This window comes from Mytilus californianus, unplaced genomic scaffold, assembly GCF_021869535.1.
Source record: "Mytilus californianus isolate M0D057914Y unplaced genomic scaffold, xbMytCali1.0.p SCAF_2, whole genome shotgun sequence".
Classification (NCBI taxonomy): domain Eukaryota; kingdom Metazoa; phylum Mollusca; class Bivalvia; order Mytilida; family Mytilidae; genus Mytilus; species Mytilus californianus.
This window is the reverse complement of record NW_026262668.1, coordinates 138,989,333-139,006,440: the sequence shown is the minus strand read 5'-3', so window position 1 is coordinate 139,006,440 and position 17,108 is coordinate 138,989,333. Positions and strand designations below refer to the sequence as shown.

At 34.4% G+C, this 17,108-nt stretch overlaps 1 protein-coding gene across 11 annotated transcripts in view; it reads right to left on the bottom strand.

Annotated features, from left to right (window-relative positions):
- LOC127731226 (uncharacterized protein C10orf67, mitochondrial-like) overlaps positions 1 to 8,281 on the bottom strand; it is a 48,864-nt gene extending 40,583 nt beyond the window's left edge. For 10 of the 11 annotated variants that reach the window (XM_052240203.1, XM_052240205.1, XM_052240206.1 and 7 more), the window contains exons 1-3: positions 8,152 to 8,281; positions 3,926 to 4,046; positions 657 to 748 (exon numbers count right to left, since the gene is read on the bottom strand). In XM_052240203.1, coding sequence (XP_052096163.1) covers positions 657 to 748; positions 3,926 to 4,046; positions 8,152 to 8,267 — 329 coding nt within the window. In that variant the 5' untranslated portion in view covers positions 8,268 to 8,281. Of the gene's footprint in view, positions 1 to 656; positions 749 to 3,637; positions 3,657 to 3,925; positions 4,047 to 8,151 lie in introns of those variants that run through there. The other variant, XM_052240213.1, reaches the window with a different exon arrangement.
- Positions 8,282 to 17,108: the final 8,827 nt, after the last annotated feature.

Genomic DNA, 17,108 nt, shown 5'->3' with positions numbered 1-17,108 from the left:
TGTTTTGAGGAGAGAGTGTTCAAAAATATTATTCCTATTGTATTTATTAACTGATCAATGGTAGGAGGAGTTAATTGCCCTTTTCTACATCTGTTGTCAGTTATGATTTACAGGGTTCATTTTGAATTTGTACATATATGTGTATTAATATGCTGATTACTGTTGTCTGTCATGAAATGCAGTGTGCCCTTTAAAATGTGTGCAAATACATATAATGGTCAATAAGATTGGTTTGACAGAGGATGTTTATACCAAGGTATGTATAAGACAAGTGTTGAGCTCTCTTCACATAAAATTCCTGTCTTACAAAATTCTGCCATATTTTTATGATTTTTAACCTACAAAAATTACTCATATCCTGGTACAGCCAAAATTGCTCACTCCGGCTCAATCCACCATCCTATACTTTGTTTAGTTTAGTTATACTTGTCTCTGCATCAAAAGTTTGCCACTGGTAATCTAAGCATTAAAAATTCTTTGCATATTTTATAAATACATTGACATTGTGTTTCTTTTACTTCTATCATCTAAAAAAATTGATATGTTTTCTTAATTTCTTTGGTAATACTTTTCAATACTTATAATCCAGAAAGCACGGATCATGTCTTTTTATATGAAACGAGGTGGTGTGTCTGTGATCATATATATATACATACAGTTCTGTAGCCTTTTCCTGAACTTTAGCTTCATAATCAGCCTGCATCACACTTTTTGTTAAATTAATGTCCCGTTTCATTTTATGTACGTCCTGAAAAATATATAAACACAACTTCTATTATACTGTTATTCACTGTAAGAATATAAACATTTCTTCTATTATACTGTAATTCACTGTAAGAAAGCCTTTGTAAGATTAACTTCTTTCATTTCTTCAAATGAATAAAAGGAGATGTTGGGCATATGTGATTGTCATAAAGATATTTAACCAGTAAATAAGAAACAGGGGGCTCCTATGTGCCCCCATAGCTCACCTAGTAAATTTACCCGTTAATTTCCACAAGAAACGATAACTTATGACTAATTTAGCTACAGATGTTTTTTTTTTCATCAAAACTCTAAAATTTTATTGTGCAGAGAATATTTCAAAATTGGTCCATTAGAACCAAAATTGCCTGTGGTAGTTATATTTTTCTTATTTTCTGAAAGTGATGTTAAATGAACAACCCTCAATATGTTATTCATGCTAAATTCAATTCAAAAATGCCTGTTGGCTTCAGAGATGCTCAAAATGTAAATTACTAAGATGGATGCAAAGTAACAACAGCTCAAACACCAAAGGACAACGTGACTTAAAAGCACAGAAAACATCTAGAGGTCAACATACTGTCTAAAAAAAAACTGCCAAGAGTCTACTATACCATATATTATATGACAAAATCACTGGGAATCTAGACAAGTCGTGAACAACAAGTTCCAATCACCAGGAGTCTAGACAATTTGTGAACAAGAAGTTCCAATCACAAGGAGTCTAGACAATTTTGTGAACAAGAAGTTCCAATCACTAGGAGTCTAGATAATTGAAGCTCCAATCACCAGGCATATTCGCTAGCCAAGGGTTACGATCCTGTCCCCTCCTCTCCACCCTTGGCAGATTGAGAAAGAATTTTTATCCACGATGTAATGACTTCCATTGATCGCAGTTATAACTGGCTGCATCCAATCAAAAAGCGCCTTTAAGATGATTACGTGTAAATTTACAAATGTAAATAACAATTTCCACGTGCTGAATATTTACCACAAAAACATAAGACGATATTTAGTGACAACATAAGTGGATCCAGGGGGCGGGGGCCCTGGGGAGTTGATTATTTAGGGAATCACTAAAGCATGACTGGAGCGGGCTCCCTCTTAGGCAGTCAGTGGGCCCCCCTTATGAAAATTTCTGGATCCCCCACTGGAAGCATGACTAGCGAGCCCCCTCTTATGGCAGTCAGTGGGCCCCCTTATAAAGAGTTCTGGATCCGCCACTGGATAATTTTTAAGTTCTTAATCAACTAATTGAAGTTCCTGGGTATGTTTCTAGTGGAAATATTGGATTGACAATGTATATTTTCGGTTCCTGCTTCACGAAATTTGTGAACACTAGACACAACCATTTTTACACCTCCACACTGAAAAGAGTTCAAATGCTGCCATTGGACAAGAACGATGCAGTCAGAATGGGCGTGACTTTTATCTACCGTTAGATGGCGCAGTTGTAATCACAAATGTTGGCTTAATCTGCCAAGGGTGAAGAAGAGGGGACTGGATTGTAACCCTTGGCTAGTGAAGATGATCACCAGGAGTCTAGACAAGTTGTGAACAAGAAGTTCTAATCACAAGGAGTCTAGACAATTTGTGAACTAAAAGTTCCAATCACCAATAGTCTAGATAAGTTGTGAACTAGAAGTTTCAATCATCAGGAGCATAGACAAGTTGTGAACAAGAGGTTCCAATCACCAGGAGTCCAAACAGTTGTGAACAAGAAATTCATTCACCAGGAGTCTAGACAAGTTGTGAACTAGAAGTTCCAATCACCAGGAGTATAGACAAGTTGTGAACAAGAAATTCCATTCACCAGGAGTCCAAACAAGTTGTGAACAAGAAATTCATTCATCAGGAGTCTAGATAAGTTGTGAACAAGAAGTTCCAATCATCAGGAGTCCAAACAAGTTGTGAACAAGAAGTTCCAATCACCAGGAGTCCAAACAAGTTGTGAACAAGAAATTCAATTCACCAGAAGTCTAGACAAGTTGTGAACAAGACGTTCCAATCACCAGGAGCATAGACAAGTTGTGAACTAGAAGTTCCAATCACCAGGAGTATAGACAAGTTGTGAACAAGAAATTCCATTCACCAGGAGTCCAAACAAGTTGTGAACAAGAAATTCATTCACCAGGAGTCTAGATAAGTTGTGAACAAGAAGTTCCAATCATCAGGAGTCCAAACAAGTTGTGAACAAGAAGTTCCAATCACCAGGAGTCCAAACAAGTTGTGAACAAAAAATTCCATTCACCAGAAGTCTAGACAAGTTGTAAACAAGAAGTTCCAATCACCAGGAGTCTAGATAAGTTGTGAACTAGAAGTTCCAATTACCAGGAGCATAGACAAGTGGTGAACAAGAAGTTCCAATCAACAAGAGTCTAGACAATTTGTAAACAAGAAGTTCCTAGTCATGCAAAGTAGTACAGGATTAGACATTCCAGACCAGATATCAAATAATTCCTAAATGTTGAATCTGAATAATATGTATCAAAAGTTAGGGAGACATGGTCATTGCAGTATACCACCATAATTTATCTATCAATCAATGTTCAGTCAAATTAATATAGCAGAGTAGGAGGCTGTTTAACTATCTATAAAAAGCTGTAAACCCTCAGTCATTTTTTACTAAGATGCATAGTCAGTATCAGTATAGAAAAAGTTTAACCACCATTAAGGGTGAGGGGGCAGTTACAATTTCTGTTAGTAGAATTTATAAAATCTGTCCACTAAAAAGAGAGAATGCTTAATAAAAAAAGTAAATGTGGAGTATACCTCAAAAGAGATAGTAGTCTTACAATAAAAAAATAATGAATGACATCTTAAGATTAACAGAGTCTTCAATAATGGTCAGGCGTTTATACTGTAAACTTATGCTGGATTCAGTCAAATCAACCTTTAGTAGAAGTTGTACAACATCTGTCATATCCTTTAGTTCTACGACTTTTGTGACAGCCGTCAGAGAGTGAAGAGTGAATACAATCAAACTAACCTTTAGTAGAAGTTGTAAAACATCTGTCATATCCTTTAGTTCTACGACTTCTGTGACAGCCGTCAGAGAGTGAAGAGTGAATACAATCAAACTAACCTTTAGTAGAAGTTCTAAAACTTCTGTCATATCCTTTAGTTCTATGACTTCTGTGACAACCGTCAGAGAGTGAAGAGTGAATACAGTCAAACTAACCTTTAGTAGAAGTTGTAAAACTTCTGTCATATCCTTTAGTTCTACGACTTCTGTGACATCCGTCTGAGAACATCTGTCCAGTGTAAAGAAACCAACCTTGTGATGGTCTGCCAATGATGGCCTGAAATTATACAACCTTCATTGCAAGTTTTTTCCATTTTATATGAGTCTGGACATTCCTGAAAGTCTGTCTTTAGAAATGTTATCAAAATGATATTTTGGATTAAAATATGTGCTTTTGCTTCATCTAAATACATTGTAGTATAAAATATAATAGAATGCTCCGCAGGGCGCAGCTTGATACGACCGCAGAGGTCGAACCCTGAACAGTTGGGGCAAGTATGGACACAACATTCAAGCTTGACACAGCTCTGAATTTGGATTGTGATTAAATATTTGACACAGCATAGGTTTCTGACACAGAATGAATGTGGTCTAAGAACTTAAAAATTTTAAATTGGACATTCACCTATTATGGTCCAATATCCAAAATCTAAATACATGGTTAGATTCAGCATATCAAAGAACCCCAAGAATTCAATTTTTGATGAAATCAAACAAAGTTTAATTTTGGACCCTTTTGATCTCAATGTGAACAAAGTTGATAACGGGGCCCCAAAACCAAAAATCTAAATACATGGTTAGATTCAGCATATCAAAGAACCCCATATATTCAATTTTTGTTGAAATCAAACAAAGTTTAATTTTGGACCCCGATTTGGACCAACTTGAAAACTGGGCCCATAATCAAAAATCTAAATACATGTTTAGATTCAGCATATCAAAGAACCCTAAGAATTCAATTTTTGTTAAAATCAAACTACAAATGTAAGTTTAATTTTGGACCCTTTGGACCTTAATGTAGACCAATTTGAAAAGGAACCAAAAATTAAGAATCTAAATACACGGTTAGATTCAGCATATCAAAGAACCCCAATAATTCAATTTTTGATGAAATCAAACAAAATTTAATTTTGGACCCTTTGGACCTCAATGTGGACCAATTTAAAAACGGGGTCCAAAAACCCCATTGAAATTGGTCAAGAAATAAGAAATTTATACGAAGTATCTTTTTTTGCACAATACTGTGCAATTGAATATTTCTTGCTATTGCGCAATTAAGAAATAATTCATGGGGGCTTGAATATATCGTGATTTTAACCACGGGTTGGCCCTTTATGACAAATATTTTACCCTGAGCGATAGCGAGGGGTAAAATATCGGCATAAAGGGACAACCCGTGGTAAAATCACGATATATTCAAGCCCCCATGAATTATTTCGATTCTAATAGGACAAATACGGCAATTGTTTTGGATCGAAGCGCTCTAGATGAAGGCATTATTTGCCATTCCCATAAATAAACGCACTATTAAATTGACGTAACAGACTGGAGCAAACTGAATAAATGACATGCTTAAACTATTTACAATAACATATTTAGATAGGTTTGGATGAATCTAAATGACAATTGTACTTATATGTCTTATATGTATACAAAAAATGGCTTATATAACACATTTAAGCATCGTTTGTTTATGTTTCCTTGTTGTGATGATTTTTCGGTTTCACAAGCGTGTATTTTCCAGGAAAATGCTTATATTCTTACGTCATCGTTCTATGACTTCGGGTAGCTCATTCATAAAAAAGCATAGGACGCGGGAGTACGATTGGAACAGCCCAAACAATATATTCATATTTTACCACGGGTGTGTACTCAAAGCGTTTGAAGAACGTCATGTTAGAATACTGTACAATTGACAATTTCTTGCTATTGCGCAATATTGTGCTATTGGATATTTCTTGCTATTGCGCAATACTGTGCAATTGAAGATTTCTTGCTATTGCGCAATACTGTGCAGTTGAAAATTTCTTGCTATTGCACAATACTTATTATATAATAATTTACACATCCTGTTTGGTGTGTATCTCCTACCATATCATTATTATTTGATTTTAAATATAAATCAGAAATAACCAACTTAAAATGGAAAATTTAAAAAAAAAAAAAAGGAAATAAAGAAAAAAAAGGAAAAAAAAAATCCCCCCCCAAATTTTTTGAACCCCCTTATGATTCATCACCCCCTAACTCAATCCCAGCCTTCCCTTTGTGGTATGGTACTACCTTGCAGTACAATTTCAGAGAGATCCATACACTTGAACACAAGTTATTGTCTGGAAACTAGAAAAATGTGTTTTTTGGCCCCTTTTTGGCCCCAAATTCCTAAACTTTTAAGGCAATTACCCCCAAACTCAAACCCAGCTTTCCCTTTGTGATATGGAACCTTGTAGTACAATTTCAGAAAGATCCATACACTTACACACAAGTTATTGTCATGAAACTAGAAAAATGCTTGTTTTTTGCCCCTTTTTTTGCCCCTAATTCCTAATATTTTGAGGCAATTACCCCCAAAATCAATCCCAGCATTCCCTGTGTGATATGGAACCTTGTGGTACAATGTCAGAGAGATCCATACACTAACACACAAGTTATGTCTGGAAGTTACAAAAATGCTTATTTTTGGCCCCTTTTTGGCCCCTAATTCCTTAACTGTTGGTACCATAACCCCCAAAATCAATCCCAACCTTCCTTTTGTGGTATTGAACCTTATGGTAAAATTTCATAGAGATCCATTCATTTAAACTAAAGTTAGAGTGCGAAAACCAATGTGTCTTCGGACGACGAAAAAAATTTTGCGGCCGTATAAAAAATAAGAAGATGTGGTATGATTGCCAATGAGACAACTCTTTGCCAGAGACTAAATGATTCAATTAATCAAGGGATCTGATTGGTCAAATTTTTCAACAACCGTCATCTCGATTTCTCCATTCAAAATTGGACCAATCAGATCTCTTGATCATTTCATTCAGTCATTTGAAGGTGCTAAGATTATTTATGGGAGAACTGATATTTTGGGGAAATAGACAACTTTCATGTTTGTTGCATTTCTGTCAAAACTGGTTTTAGTGAACATCATTCATGCATTTAGGGGCATCGTCACTTCCTTCCAATGTTGAGCAAGCGGTTGAAAATATATGATGCTATATTTCACGAATTATTCACCAAATTAAATTCTTATAATTGATAATCAGCACTGCTGTCATTAAAGAATTGTGATTAAGTACCTACGGAACAACAATTATTTCTAATTTAATTTATCTCCAGTGGTCCCTAAATAATCAAGCATTTTTTTCCCACAAAAGGATGGCCTGGGCACCCTGCCCCCCTAAATACGCCTCTGTAAGAAATCTTATAAATATTTTTTTTAAATTGGGGCCGGATCGACTTAAGGGACGGATCGACTTGGGGCCGGATAGACACGAAAGCATATTCAGTATATACTGTCTTCACCTCTTACCGGTGTATACCTGATTCCGGTGTAATATTAAAATCCAGATTTTCGTTGAACCAAAAGTGTGTGCATGGGTTGGAGGTCAGAGGTTACAGACAACTAGTTCTCAGCTATAGGACAACAGATGTAAATACGTCAAACAGTTTTCATTACAGGTAAAAATGTCTTTTTTACTATAAGCTCAACGTAGTGTTTTTTCCCCCCAAAAAAAATCTTGTCTTGTACCTGTGGTTACTTATGAGGGGGGTCGGACCTTTATCGGGACTCCGGGATCAGGTGTTTTTAAGCTCAGGATTTCGGGATTGATCCTTTCGGGTTCAGGGAATTCTTTTTTCGAATTTCGGGATGTCAGCATTTAAATTTCTTTAAATTCAGGACCTCTGGATTTCATGTTTTTAAGCCTGGGATTTCGGTATCAGGACCCCTCTGACTTATGATAATAAAGTATGCTGTTGTTAATGCCCCTAATTGTTAAAAAAAAGTATGTTACTAAAGTTGTATCCCATTAAAAACATGGTAATATAACCATGCAAGATGCTTTCTTTTCAGTAGCATTGCTTACTTGTCCTGGGCTGCGACAGAGGTATGAGAGAATGTTTTCAGAATACCAGCTTGTATTCCTACAGATTTAAATCGTGGAATACCAGCTGCTTCGATGAGAGCAGCTATATCAGGAGGGGTATCTTTGTTGAAAGACCGTATTTTGCTAAACATGTTGATGTATTTTTCGTCCATTTTGAACGTTGTTTGAAAAATCTCATGTGATAATCGCACGCGCAAGAAAGTGGGTTTTCGGTCAATACTGATTTGACAGGTGCGTGTAGCAAATATTTCCTTTCATGACTGTGTTTGTCTGTGAATATGAGATATTTACCGAAATAATTCCAATTCATTTTCCTTATTGCCATAAATATCAACTATATGATCTTGCAGCTCGTTTGCTGCTACAGAAAAGCGATCAAACTGCGAACTGGAGCTAACCAGCGCCATTGTTGCTATCAACAATATAGATGTCGCTACATACTTCCCGTTTAATCCTTTCGTCTAAAAGTTATTTAAGCGGAAAGTTTAAAATAAATCACGTAACACGCATATTGTAATGTATAATATGTATTATATATAAACATATTTAATAAGAATGTCAAGAATGAGATTGAATAAGCACAAATATTTATGCATAATTCTACATACCTGGATTCTACCTGGATTACTGCGGCGATCTTTTAGTCGCCTCAAGGATTTGTATAGTATTGTCTTACTATACAAATCCTTGGTCGCCTTGTAATTAAACTTTATAATCAACTTATACTTAAACTATAAGCTGTGCGCCTAGAAAGGGTAACTTATTTTCCCATTGATTATTCAAGCTGGTAAACGAGGGTATTTAATTGTTAATTACTGATTCACATTAAAAGTTGAAATAACTACTATTTATCATCATCTCTCATCTTGACTGTAGGATTAAACTTTCCATTCCAGTATTCCTCGTTCAGTGGTGGATCCAAAAGGGGGGGGGGGTTGGAACCCCCCTTTTTGATGATCAATGCTTGTGAATGGGGACATGTGGTTGAAACCCCCCTCTTTATCCTGGGTTGGACCCCCTTTTAAAAATGACTGGATCCGTCCCTGTCGGTAATACAATTTTTAAATATATTGACTGATTTTGCACTACCTGTTTCTGTTTACAGATAAGACTATTCCATTGATCAATGATCCTTTGTGAAAAAGTATGAAGACGTTGAGTTGAATTACACCTCTTTTTAATTAAGTTCCAAGAATGACCTCTAGTAGAATTAGTAGACAACTTAAACATATTTTGCCATTTAATATCATCTAACCCGTGTAAAGCTTTATACACTTGAAACATATCATAACGATGAGGGGGGGGGGGCAAGGGGGGTTCCAATAACAGCAAAACAGCAAATTGATTTTGCTTATAACTGATAACAAGGAATTGAAAAGGGATAAAAACAGATAACAGTAAATGAATAATTAAAATCAGTCGGGTCCAGGACAAATCCATTATATATCTTATTATAATCCTTTGTAATGAATTCTATTTTCTATGAACATGTTTTTAGAGTTATATATCTAGAATTGGTTTACTCAATGTATGATAATATTTTTTTGTTATGGAATACCTTTTTCAGCATTTATTTTTGTACTTTTAAAGAAGCTCACACATGCTTGTAATTTAAATAGTGAGTGTATTCTTGGAAAAGAATCACAGAGCTGAGTCTGTGTTCCTTATTATATAAAAGGTGTGTATGTTAACTGGTCGTATGGAACTCGGACTTAATTGCCATCCTCATCAGGTATCCCTGGCCATATGTTTACCTTTTTGTCGAGTCTGCGACTTTTGTCGCAAAAGCTAGACATAGTGATCACACATTCCGTCGGCGGCGTCGTCGTCAGGGGCATCCACAAATATTCACTCTGTGGTTAATGTTTTTAAAATTTCAATAAATTTCTTAAAATATCCTGGATTTCTACCAAACTTGGACAGAAGCTTGTTTATGATCATAAAATAGTATCCAGAAGTAAATTTTGTAAAAAAAAATAATCCTATTTATCCGTATTTTACTTATAAATGGACTTAGTTTTTCTGCCAGTTTACATTACATTCACTCAGTGGTTAAAGTTTGAAAAATTTTAATTACTTTCTTAAACTATCCTGGATTTTTATCAAACTTGGACCAAAGCTTGTTTATGATCAAAAGTGTGTATCTAGAGGGAAATTTTGTAAAAAATTATTTCTTGTATTTCCATATTTTACTTATAACATGATTGTATAAATGGACTTTAATAAGTTTTTCTTTCAGTTAACATTGCATACAGTCTGCAGGTAAAGTTTTTAAAGAATTTATAAGATTCATAAACCATCCTGGATTTTTACCAAACTTCGACAGAAGCTTCTTACAATCAAAAGATATTATCTAGTTTAAATGTGTATGCCCCCGCCGTAGCGGAGAGGGGATTAAGTTTTACCCTTGTCCGTCTGTACATACGTCCGTACATACGCCCGTACGTCCAAAAGTTGGTTTCCGTTCTCTAACTTCAGTTTGCCTCATGCCAAATGTTATGAAACTTATACACAATGCTTATTACCACAAAACACAGATCAAATTTGAATATTGGGGGCGTCACTTTAACCATTCTAGAGTTAACTTATGCCCCTTCACAAATGGAAAAAATTGCTGAATTTTTATTTCCGTTCTCTAACTGTAGTTTGCCTCAACCAAATGCTATGAAACTTGTACACAATGCTTATTACCACAAAATACAGATTAAGTTGGAATTTTGGGGTTGTCACTAAATTTTTTAGAGTTATGCCCCTTTACAAATGGAAAAACTGAATTTTTCGTTTCCGTTCTCCGAGTAAATTAAGTTTGCATCAACCAAATTTTATGAAACTTATACACAATACGTATTACCACAAAACTCAGATCAAGTACAAATTTGGGTAGGGTTACTTTTACTGTTCTTCAGTTATGTTCCTTTATAACTGTATATGATATGCAAGCGGGGGCATCATCTGTTTCCCATGGACACATTCCCCATTTTTGTTAATAACTTTTTACCCATTTTGTTGAGCCTTTGACTAACATCAAAAGTAGGCGAGACACTAGTACTGGGTTCCGTGGAACCCTGACGAATTTTTGTAATATTTTAAAAGAATTGTTCGAATTGAATATGCACATACAGGGAAACAAGGATCATTATCCCTAAACGTAAAAATCAAGATAATTCTAAATACATGTTCATAGAAAAAGGAATTTATTACAAAGGATAATAATAATATAGACTGTAATGGTCCTGGACCCAACTAATATTAAAATGTTTATGTGATGATCTGTGATTAAATATACGATGATGTGGCCATGAGTGCCAATGAGACAACTCTCCATCCAAGTCACAATTTGTAAAAGTTAACCCTTAATATAGGTCAAAGTACGGTGTTCCACACGGAGCCTTGGCTCACACCGAACAGCAAGCCATAAAGGGCCCCAAAAATGACTAGTGTACTGTAAACCCATTCAAATGTCTATATGTTAATTGAATCCTTCTCCGAATACGGGACCACCATGTTACTAGTGGAAAGATCCCAATTCAATTTCTACTGAAGATTGGCTGTCAAAATGCTAACATTCCAATTTTCAATAACAGTTAACAGCAAATACATTCTCACAATAACAGATAACAAAAAACTAATAGTCCAATAACAGCTAACAAGGAATAAGACAATAACAGCTAACAGCAAATATATTTTCAGAATAACAGATAACAAAGAATTAAATTGCCCCAAAACAGCATAACAGTTAAACCCCTTGCCCCCCCTCAACGATCTCATTTGTATTCAAGTGTTGGAAGGCCCAAGGTTTTCAATCTTTCTGCATAACTTAAATTTCTTATACTAGGTACCAGTTTGGTAGCAGTGCACGAAGCTGTATCTTTTCAATTTTCCTTATATCTTTCTTTAAATATTGTGACCACTCTGTAGTGGAATATTCCAACAATGGACGTATTATTGATATATATAAAGTAATAAACATATCTTTTTCCAAATAGTCAACAGAAATATGGATTAATGCTAAGACTCTCTGAGCTTTATTCATACAGTTAGTAATATATTTGTCAAACTTAAGGTTAGGCTCAAATATTACCTTCTAAGTCCTTTTCTTCAGTAACAGGATTAACCTGGACATAATTATCTTCATTATCTAACATTGTGTATCTAGACAATTTATTATTTTGACCAAAGTGCATTACTTTACATTTACTTGCATTAAATGATAATTTCCATTTTCTAGACCAATCACATAATCTATCTAAATCAGCTTGCAATTCCAGGGTTGCGTTCAATAGTGTAGCTGCTACGTAGTGCTACGTAGATTTTTGTCTATTGAACGAGTAGCTAGCCTAGCTGCTATCAATATCTATGTAGCAGCTAGGCTAGCTACACGTTCAATAGTCATAAATCTACGTAGCCCTATGTAGCCGCTACGATATTGAACGCAACCCTGGTGTTGTTGCTCATTAGCTACGGACGAATAAACCTTTGTGTCGTCTGCAAAAAAATTAACCAGCCCAGCAACTGCATATGGCATATCATTTATAAACGCCAAAAATAGTACGAGCACCAGGACACTGCCCTGGGGTACTCCGCTTATAACTTTAGCTCTAGGTGATTACGTATTATTAAGTCTAACTCGCTGGGATCTATTTGTTAAAAACATTTTATCCAATCCAAAACTTTTCCTTGAATTCCTAGATTGTAAAGTTTACCAATAAGACGCACATGAGACACAGTGTCAAAAGCACGACTTAAATCTAAATAAATTGTATCCACTGCAAATGATCAAGGACTTCAAGTAGTGATATTGAACAGGAACGTCCAGGTCTAAAACCATACTGACAATCAGACAACAGATTATTCTCTAATAAATGCTTCATTAATTTGTCTCTAAGGGACCGGTCATTATTTATCTCCAGGGGGGGCCGGCAAAATGTAAATTTGAAATGATAAAAAATGATTGACCCCCCCTTTTCAAAATGTGTTAAAAAATTTAACCCCCCCTCTTTCAACTACATAAAAACTTTTGACCCCCCCCCTCTCTTTTCTGATTATAATTGAAAGGTTTCAAATGATTCAATTATTATATGTTGCTAATATTCCTAGTAAGGTATTTTAATACACATACACAGAGAATGCATTGAGGACGACATCTGATAGAAGAATACACTGATGTAAGGGACCGTTCAATATTTACCAGATGGATGGGCCGGTGCATTCTTAATATTATTTCATTAAAAAAGTTAATGCCCATCCTTTTAAATTCTGCAAAAAAGTCCTTGCCCATCTAAAAAAAACTATAAAAAGAGTCCCTGCCCCTCTAAAACTTAAAGACAATCAAAAATGATATAGGTTCTTTTTCTATTTTAATATTTGCATGTTTATGTCTGGAAATCAAAGAATAGACTTTGGTGTATTAATACAAAATTCAAAATGTGCTAGTTAATTCCACATATATATATATATATTTATGTGTGTATCAGAAACATACATTTTATTAATTTTAAAACCAGTATGAATATACATGTATAGATTTGATTTTATATGTGCAGCCTCAGATATATACAATATCACAATTAAATCTCAAGACATAAGTAATAGCATACTATATCAGCCAGCCTTTCATAGAGGCTTAAGAAGTGCTAACAATATTTATGCAAGTCATAAAACATATGAAGAAATATTAACCATACTATTAAATGTACTTAGTTTATATTTTTCTGAAATCTTAGGTCATCTTAAATTTGAAACAGTTTAATGTATCTCTTCTTTGTTCTATTAAATAATTGAGGGTCACTACTTTTTTCCCCTTTTGTGACCATAGGACATAAAGATTTATTCAAACTATTGTTAACAATCAAAAAAATATTAACTTACTATCCAATTTGTATACAATTTTCAAAATACCATATTAATTTAAAATAAAGGGAATAATTTAAATTAAGAGACAATAACTCTTGACTAGTAAACATATTACCATATGCTGAGTTACCAATTATTGTCTTAATAATAGAGCATTCTTATATTTCAAATATACAATGTCCCTTTATCTATTCTACTTTTCAAGAAAGAAATTACGGTCTTTTTAAAGCAATTTAGGCAGACATGTTTTTGACTTTGATGCAGCTTTTTTTACCTATTAATTAAATCCCAAAGGCGGATTTAGGGGGGGGGGGGGGGGGGGGGGAAGGGGGCCAGGGCCCTCCTTTTTGTGGGAAAAATTTAGTTGCTTATATAGGAAATCACTGAAGCATGACTGGAGCGGGCCCCCTCTTAGGCAGTCAGTGGGCCCCCTCTTATGAAAATTTCTGGATCCGCCACTGAATCCCTAAATTTGTCAGCAATACATGTACACCAAACTACCAAACAACCTGGCATTCTGTAAGATCAATATATAAATGAGATGGCTGTAGAGTTTTATGAAAATCAAAGTTGATTTGGAAACGTTACACCAATTTATAAAGATGACTATCTGAATTTAGCCTAAACTGAAAATTGTAGCTTCTTTTACCTATTAACTAAATCCATAAAAATGACAACAATAAACCAAAGCACCAAACAACCTGGTATTCTGTAAGATCAATATGTTAATGAGATAGTTGTAGAGCTATATAAAAACCAAGTTGATTTGAAACTTTATACCAATTTTTAAAGATGACTATCTGAATTTAGTCTAAATTGAACATTTAAGCTTTTTTTAACCTATTTTTTAAATCCATAAAAATGACAGCAATACACCAAAACTACCAAAAAACCTGGCATTCTGTAAGATCAACATATAAATGAGATAGCTGTAGAGTTATATGAAAATCTAAGTTGATTTGAAAAAGTTATAAAAAAATTTAAAGGTGACTATCTGAATTTAGCCTAAACTGAAAATTGTAACTTTTTTAACCTATTAACAAAATCCATAAAAATGACAGCAATAAACCAAAGTACCAAACAACCTTGCATTCTGTAAGATCAGTATGTTAATGAGATAACTGTAGAGTTATATGAAAATCCAAGTTGATTTGAAAATGTTATAAAAATTTTTAAAGATGACTATCTGGTATTAACCTAAACTGAAAATTTAAGCTTTTTTTTTAACCTATTTATTAAATCCATAAAAATGACAGCAATACACTAAACTCCCAAACAACCTGGCATTCTGTAAGATCAATATATGAATGATATAGGTGTAGAGTTTTATGAAAATCCAAGTTGAATTGAAAAAGTTATAAAAACTTTTAAAGGTGACTATCTGAATTTAGCCTAAACTGAAAATTTTAGATTTTTTTTCTTACTTATTAATAAAATCCATAAATTTGACAGCAATACACCAAACTATCAAACAACCTTGTATTCTATAAGGTCAAAATACAATTGATATGAAAATCCAAGTGGTTTTGAAAATTTATATAAACTTTTAAAAGTGACTATCTGAAATTAGTCCGAATAGAAAATTCTAGCTTTTGTATTCTTTAATTAAATCCTTAAAATTGACAGAAGTTAACCAAGCTACCAGTTTGTTGAGACCATGTCTTTTATGTTTTGTGTGCCTTCAAAAGAAATTTCCTACACACCGATGAAATTGATAGCAAAATTTTTCCTATAAAATAAGTTCTGGCCCATCCACTGTACATGTAAAAAAAATCATTCATATATTTATTTATGGTGGAAATCTATATGAGGTATATTTAAGATATGGAATAAAAATAAAAATAAAACGCTTTGAAAATGTCTTTATAGAATATTTTTGTGTACACATAAAACAACAGTTTGTAAAATATATGAGTTCATCTTGAAAAATAAAAATGGTGTCACCTTCAAAAAGCAAAGTCTACTTTTGCTGTGGTGAAGCCAGGATTATGAAACCAATTTTATAGTCTCTATTCCTAGTTTCTTAGTTCTAAAACATCATGGCTAAGAAAAACATAAGAAAAGTGACTTATTTTGCACATTTTTTGGTAATATTCATTTGTCACTTGACAATAAAATTAGTCAAAGAGTAAAGTGACTAGCTCTAGGTAGATCACTGATAGTGACAGTTTGATATTTGTGAAAGAGTCAAACTAGGAGACAAGTTAGCTCTGACTATACATGTATAGTCTATGGTCATGGTACATTGTATATAGCGATCAATGAATCTATGGCCAATAAAATCATGACCCCCCTACTAGATCAACCTGAAAAAGAATGACCCCCCTCTATCAGATTCAATTTTTTTCATGACCCCCCCTACTTTTTTGCCGCCCCCCCCCCCCTGGAGATAAATAATGACCGGTCCCTAATGAGTGATTCATACAATCTACAAATAACACATGTTGAACTTACTGGACGGTAGTTAAATGGCTGTTTTTTGTCACCTTTATTTTTTAAAAATAGGTGAAAGTATTGCGTTTTTCAAATCTTCTGGTAAAACACCTTCTGATAAGGATTTCTTAAAAAATATACTTAACGGATAACTTATAGATTGTCTAACTTCGTCTAATACTTTGGGGTGAAGATTATCGGGCCCTGCTGACTTGTCTACATGTATGAAACGATCCCAATGATTCTTATTTATATCAAGAGTGCACACGCTGAAATGTCTCGCCTGCTATACTGACCATTGACTTTATGTTGAAAGTCTTAAAGATAAAGGTTTTACAACAAATATCTCATAAACTTAACATTTTTAAAGATCCATGACAATGAGGTCAAGGTCAGATAAATCCTGTCACCTTACAATTATTCCGTACACCAAATATAGTTGACGTATTCATCGGCTTATGCCGGTAATTGAAAATCAGACCAACACACAATAAACTTTACATTGACCAATGAACCATGAAAATGAGGTCAACAGGCATTTGTGGTCAGTGGGGTGCCTCAAGGCTCAGTCTTGGGTCCACTTTTTTTTTCACGATTTTCATAAATGACCTCCCTGCAACACGGTAACATCAAATCACGCTTGTTTGCATATGACTGTATTTTATACAGAACAATTGAAAATCAGCAAGATTGTACCATCCTACAAAATGACTTAAACTGCCTAGCCAAATGGGAACGAACTTGGGGTATGCAATTCCACCCAGAAAAATGCAACTCCCTCACTGTAACAAGATCACAGTCATACAAACATGACAACAACCATTCCAAACACCACATATAGTTGACCTACTGCTTCTGAAACATAAAATAATGTTCCCAATGAAATATTGTCCTTCGGACAAAATTTCATACAAAACATTGTCCGCGGACACTATTTCATAATGAAATACGTACTGTCCAGG